The sequence below is a fragment of the Limulus polyphemus genome, unplaced genomic scaffold, assembly GCF_000517525.1.
Source record: "Limulus polyphemus unplaced genomic scaffold, Limulus_polyphemus-2.1.2 Scaffold2947, whole genome shotgun sequence".
Classification (NCBI taxonomy): Eukaryota; Metazoa; Arthropoda; class Merostomata; order Xiphosura; family Limulidae; genus Limulus; species Limulus polyphemus.
Genome location: NW_013668557.1, coordinates 94,058 through 101,044, shown reverse-complemented (window position 1 = coordinate 101,044; position 6,987 = coordinate 94,058). Strand labels below are relative to the sequence as shown.

Below are 6,987 nucleotides of genomic sequence, written 5' to 3'. Positions count from 1 at the left end.
TTTTGTGACTAAATAGTACGGCTTTTTGTCACTAAATAGTACGGCTTTTGTGACCAAATAGTCCTTTTTTTTTTTAAGTATATGCTACTTTGACTGGTAAGAATCAGCATTTCAATCCACACTTATTTAACTATAGTAACATAGATAGTATCATGTTAAAGAAATTCATACAATCAACATAAAAAGGCATAAATAAAACTTGAACAGTATTACAAATCCAATAAAATAAACAGCACATTTGTTTACGAACAAGAACAGTTAAGAAAACAAGTTTCAATATTTTCTTGGATCACAACAGATAAGCATGGTTTCATCCAGAATAAAAAAAAACCTCCTAGCTTTTGATTTCTTAAAGGCAAATCAAATTTTCCAAATGAACTAGTTAAAATTGTTTTTAGTGGCTTCTACCCTGAACCATTAACTAGTGACCACTAAACAAAAACTGTGTGTGAAAAACCTTTAGTATCTAATCAACAGGAATTATATGTTGAACTAAAAAAAAGAGCATTGAAATTATTTTCACAACAGCACTAGAAATATTTCTTATCCTGGTTAAAATCTAAACTCTTCATTACCAATAAAAAGAACTTACCTAGCCCCAAACACTTTAAATAATACCCTAATGCACTTGTAAGTTTATTATTTTGTAAGTCATTTCAAAAGATTTCAGTATAACACTTCTATAAACTATCTCAGAATGTTACAGAAACCTATATTATTTAGCTTAAATTGGTATTAAAGCTTACATCTTTAAATTTTTTATGGTGTTACAACCAGCATCACACAGATTTATAAGTCTAAATGTTAATAAAACCTACAGACTTCAGATTCTAAGCAAAACATCATATAAGATCAGGGGGCATGTTCCCCCACCCCCCAATGGAGAGCTCTGCCCTCCATCTGAGATATAGTCTTTTAAGATTTCTAAACTTTCTACATTGTGACTCCTACTGACATAAGAGTGTTAATTTTTTCTGCCCCCTCCTAACGAATTTTGACAAGTTCTGTGCAAAACTATGAAATACTAACCAAAGTTCAAAAATACTAATTTCATGTTATCATCTGTATAAAATCTACTGAACTAATTTGGACAAAGTAGAAGTTAAAGGTTCCTAGGATGTTTTGGCACCACAACACAAATGTTAGTAATATTTGTTTGCCACACATAATTCATTTCATCAGGTTCTTGCTCCATAATATTCAAGTAACTTAACAAAAACAGACTTCTGATTTCATTTGTATAAAAAAAAAAGTTAGTGACCATTTTTGCATACCAAACATATTTTAACTTTAAATTGACCCTGGATAAAACTCTCTTTTTCTGTTGAGGTTTTTACATTAGAAACAACTACACTTTTATGTGGACCATTTGGAACATTTACAAGCTTGTTTGCTAGTAAGGCAGCCTCTACCATCCAGGGCAAAGGTGAGAGTCCTTTTCATCAGAACCTAGAGGAGGTTCGGCTTTGTCTATAAGTCCCAGAGAATACTGACCTTCCTTAGTATAATTACCTTCTGGGCCATGTAGTGCTCGAGTCTACATTGGAAGCAAAAATATGACAGTTCAAATGGACATTAAAAGAAATACTGACAAACAGTAAAATTTTAAAAACCACAAACACTTGAAATATAATTGATGATATGCGTTAGGATTAGTAGTCGTGAAATACAATTGATACACATTAGGGTTAGTAGGTAAGTTTGTAATAGAACTAAAGGAAAACAAGAAAACCTTGAAAGTTACTAACTCTACAAACCAAAGTACGAACTTGTTTCAAACATAAGTAGGAAATAAACAACAGAAAACCATCTTGGTGCCTAAAAAGTGTAAAAATTTACAAGTGTAACAAAAAATTAATTATAGATAATATAATAGAAATGAACCTATAAATAGAGAAGACAGGAAAATAAAATGTATTTACATCCACTATTTGTGATGAAGCAATATCAAAAACCAGCTGATGTTTTGAAGATTCTTAAACTAAACAGCTCATTATAAAAGATAAAATTCATTATTATCTGATGACCTAGAGAGTCTTACAAGCTCTGGTAAAGAGAGAAAAAGCCTTCATAAACAATAGTTTATTGTGAGCAAAACAAAAAAAATGTTTTGGTTACTTGTACAGTGGTTTTAAAATGTTTAACTTTTTTGTTGTTCAATTTCTCTTGGCTGTTGTCTATCAAAACAAATATTGCAATGATGAGAAATTTGAATTGAGTTAAATCTAATTTCATCACTGTTACTCACTGCATAATGTGCCGTTAACAAAGTTTACTGATGACTGATTGTCACTTTCTTTCGAAAACAAACAACCTAGCATACTATAACACCTGCTAAGTACCCCACACTAGTACTTACATGTAACTGACAAGAACCCCACTGCACTCCTTATGTGTAACTGCCAAGAACCCCACTGCATTCTTTACGTGTAACTGCCAAGTACCCCACTGCATTCCTTACGTGTAACTGCCAAGTACCCCACCCCACTACTTATGTGTAACTGTCAAGAATCCCACCCAACTTCTTATGAGTAACTGCCAAGTATCCCACCACACTACTTATGTGTAACTGCCAAGAACCCCACCCAACTCCTTATGAGCAACTGCCAAGAACCCCACTGCACTCCTTATGAATAACTGCAAGTATCTCACCCCACTACTTATGTGTAACTGCCAAGAACCCCACCCCACTCTTTATGTGTAACTGCCAAGTACCCCACTCCACTCCTTATGAATAACTGCCAAGAACCCCACTGCACTCCTTATGAATAACTGCCAAGTATCCCACCCCACTACTTATGTGTAACTGCCAAGAACACCACCCCACTCTTTATGTGTAACTGCCAAGTACCCCACTCCACTCCTTATGAATAACTGCCAAGTATCCCACTTCACTCCCTGTGAGTAATTGCCAAGTATCCCACTCCACTCCTTATGCGTAACTGCCAAGTACCCTGCTCCACTCCTTACATATAACTGAATAACAAACAGAATAGATAAATGTCACCTATTTACTTATAGTAGTTGCTGCTTACTTTCCCACAAAGAAACTTTATATTTACATTGTGAGATCAACAAGAACTTTGTATACATGTCATTATATCAACAAGAACTTTGTATTTATGTTATTAGATCAACAAGAACTTTGTATTTATGTTATTAGATCAACAAGAACTTTGTATTTATGTCATTAGATCAACAAGAACTTTGTATACATGTCATTAGATCAACAAGAACTTTGTATTTATGTTATTAGATCAACAAGAACTTTGTATTTATGTTATTAGATCAACAAGTACTATGTATACATGTTATTAGATCAACAAGAACTTTGTATTTATATTGTTAGATCAACAAGAACTTTGTATACAAGTTATTAGATCAACAAGAACTATGTATTTATGTCATTAGATCAACAAGAGCTTTGTATTTATGTCATTAGATCAACAAGAACCATGTATATATGTCATTAGATCAACAAGAACATTGTATTTATGTCATTAGATCAACAAGAGCTTTGTATTTATGTCATTAGATCAACAAGAACTTTGTATACATGTTATTAAATCAACAAGAACCATGTATATATGTTATTAGATCAACAAGAACTTTGTATTTATGTCATTAGATCCACAAGAACTGTGAATTTATATCATTAGATCAACAAGAACTATCCTTTATCATAATGAAAGTGGCAACAGGTTTTTAAGAAGTGTGAAATTTTGTTTTAACCCTTTCCAAAGCAATGAGCACCTTTCGTGTGTCAAGTTCACACCTGCATAACAAATATCAAAATTTACGTAAAAATAATAATTCTAACTCAATTTCAAAAACTGTTTACTCAAAAAAATGTCTGAATTGATGTTTTGTCACATTTATTTAGAGTAATTCACAAAGAACATGTGCAAGTTGTTTTTGTGAAACATCTATACCCCCACTAATGTTGTATTTTTAAATGCTCCTGATTTGATTGACCTTGAGTTCTGACCTTCAAAAGTTAATTAGGTCTATAACTTTGTATGTAGTACCAGTCCTATAACATGTGCAAGTTGTTTTTGTGAAACACCTATGGCCCCACTAATGTTGTATTTTTAAATGCTCCTGATTTGATTGACCTTGAGTTCTGACCTTCAAAAGTTAATTAGGTCTATAACTTTGTATGTAGTACCAGTCCTATAAATTTATTCAAACTCCATCCATCCAGTTTTTAAATATCCTGTCCACAAGATCAGAACAGGCGAACAGACAGAGGCAAACCAATATGCCTAGCTCTGCTTCATGAAGCAGTGGGGGCATAAAAATGAGAAAATTTTCAAATATACATTTCTGCACAGCTCGAAGGATACTCTCCTGTAAACAACGCATTTATCCTTGTTTTGTTTTTTACAGTTTTTCAGCCCATCTCAAAGCTTAGGCTTATATTTGCTGAGAAATCATCCCTCTCTAAGAATACAATTATAAATGTTTTGTTTCTCATGTGATTCTCCTTCTGTTTCACAGATTTTATTAGTTACAACTTACATTCCCACCTGTCTATGATCTCACACTATGTTACTAATCACGCTGTGTTATAAAAATGTCTACAGGTAAAGTTTAAATATCATTGGCCAAAGCAGATTAATGTCAATGTAGAGTGAATAAAGTGGTGTAAAAAGTAATTCATGGTTTCATGGGAAAATGACGAACCCTAGCTCAGTCACAGAAGAACAATGGAACATAGTGAATAACTTAGAAGACTTGCAAACAAACCACAGATCTGAGAATTTGTTTTAGATGTTCTTCCATTCTTGAACATTTTTTTAGTGTTAATCAATATTTGTTTGGAAGCCATGACAGTTTTCTTCTATGACAAGACATCACATAAGCATTATTAGGTGTAAGGAAATGGCAACATTTTCTGGTGAATGAAATATTTATTATTATTATTTTTAAATTTATCATATACAAACAAAGTACACAAATAAAATAAGTAATTTTTGAAGAGACATGATGGACATCAACGTGATCAAAGTTTTAAACTCTCACATGATTAAGGGACGCGAACATGACAATACTTTGGTCTCAAAATACTGCTCACTGATTGGTCCACCCTGTACGTTTAACTGTGACCGTACGTATTTATAATTTTTGAAGAGAACGTATATTTATAAGGTATAATTTGGTTTCAAACAATAATATTGTTAGCAAAAACAGTGTTATCTAGTCTGACCTAATGCCATTTTGGAATTGTCAGGTCTTATGTCACTAATAAATCTTTGTTAGTATATGTAGTGTTTTCTAAGATTTATAGCTAGAAATGTTGACTACTATAACTGGAATAACAAAGCATAAAATTTTTTTAATGAAAATAAATCAATTTAAAATCAACTGGATATATAAAATCTAACTTTCTGATCATCAATAAATATTGAAATTCTAAGCTGAAAGGAAGTATTCTTTTTTTAAAAAAAGTGTCTCACAACAAGATTTTCTAAATTTCACAACATAAAAAAATCGTAGAAAAACTTAATGAAATTACATGAATCTTTTCAAGCCAAAACCAGATATTATTTAGTAAGTTTGTTCTAAGTTTCATGCAATTTAATTAAGTGTTTCCACTATGAGAAATAAAAACACCAAGAGATATCAGTGATATTCCCCAGTCCAGAAAGGGTTAAATCACTAGTCATGACAACATAGCACTGCATTCTGTTTGCATTATCCAAATAAGTGCTTCCATACCAACTACTATTACAGTCATTAAATAATACAAAATTCTAGCCTTACATTTAAGGCATCAGTACAACATTTCATAATGAGTATTCTCATCATTTTCTTTTTTGTTTTTACACATTCATGTACAGTAAGAAATTTCACAAACCAAAGTCTCTGCTTCACAGTGGCTTTATAATCAAGTCCCTCATTAAGTGACATAAAAATTAGTGTACAATTTGGAATGCCATCAGAACTATTAATACATTCACTGAGTGAAGTGACTTACCTTTATAAAGTTCACTACAGTGCTCTTTTCAACATGATTCATCAGAAGTTTACATCCCCATGCTACCAGGGCCAAGGGCTAAAACAGACGTGGAGTTAATTTTTAAGTAAAACAGTTTTCATAGCTTGAGATTACTAAACAAGCAATCAAAATCACTCAACTAAACTCATGTGTGAGAATACAAATCCAGAGAAAAAAAAATATTTACTTTGATCCCCTTAATTATAGTTTCCATAATATAACTTTTAGTGCACCTCGTGTAACTTCATAAAGAAATTTGGCAGACTTTTAGTAAAAACAAGTCTTTTGTACACAAAGAATCATATTTTTCAATGAAGTATTTTTACTAAGATTTGTCTGTGAATATATATATTATTTCTACATACTAGTCTGAGTGCTAAGTAATTTCTATGTTAAGATTAAAACTACTTTTCTTCGTCTCAAAAATCTTAAATTTTATTTGTGTAATCACTGCAAATCTCCAAAATACATTTCAAACGTTTTTTGTTTCAGTAAAACTTTATATTTTATCTGTTATTTTCTCTATCCTAATTATACAAGATTCGTCAATTTGACTGACCTAGTAACCACCAAATAAAAATTAAATAAATCTAAATTAGCCTTATTTCTTTCTAGAAGCTATACTTGTTTATCCTAAATAGCTTTACACTCGTGACAGTATACATCAATTAATACTTAAATGTTATTGTTTTATTGCCCTTTGAACCCTGTCTAACTACTAATCATGCCATTATAAGTTGTAAATCACTTGGTGATTGTGCATCTCATGTTATATTATCAAATCAAATTAGGCACAAACTTCTCACAATTGTACTTCATGAAACAATTTTATTATATTATTATTTATTTCACCTAATCTAACCTCAACTAACATAAAGTTTACTATTTTTACATTTTCGTTACTTTTATAATAATACATAAAGAATAAAGATGAAAAACAAGAAAAAAGTCCTTACCTGGATCTTTTTTTTTTTGGTTTGGCTGTT

General features: G+C 31.5%; 1 protein-coding gene across 1 annotated transcript in view; it reads right to left on the bottom strand.

Moving 5' to 3' along the window:
• Positions 1 to 12: 12 nt before the first annotated feature.
• The window catches only part of LOC106468283, a 19,136-nt gene continuing 12,161 nt past the window's right edge, over positions 13 to 6,987 (bottom strand). The window contains exons 7-8 of the mRNA XM_022396618.1: positions 5,981 to 6,058; positions 13 to 1,537 (exon numbers count right to left, since the gene is read on the bottom strand). Of these exons, the coding sequence (XP_022252326.1) occupies positions 1,409 to 1,537; positions 5,981 to 6,058 (207 nt within the window). The 3' untranslated portion in view covers positions 13 to 1,408. The remainder of the gene's footprint in view (positions 1,538 to 5,980; positions 6,059 to 6,987) is intronic.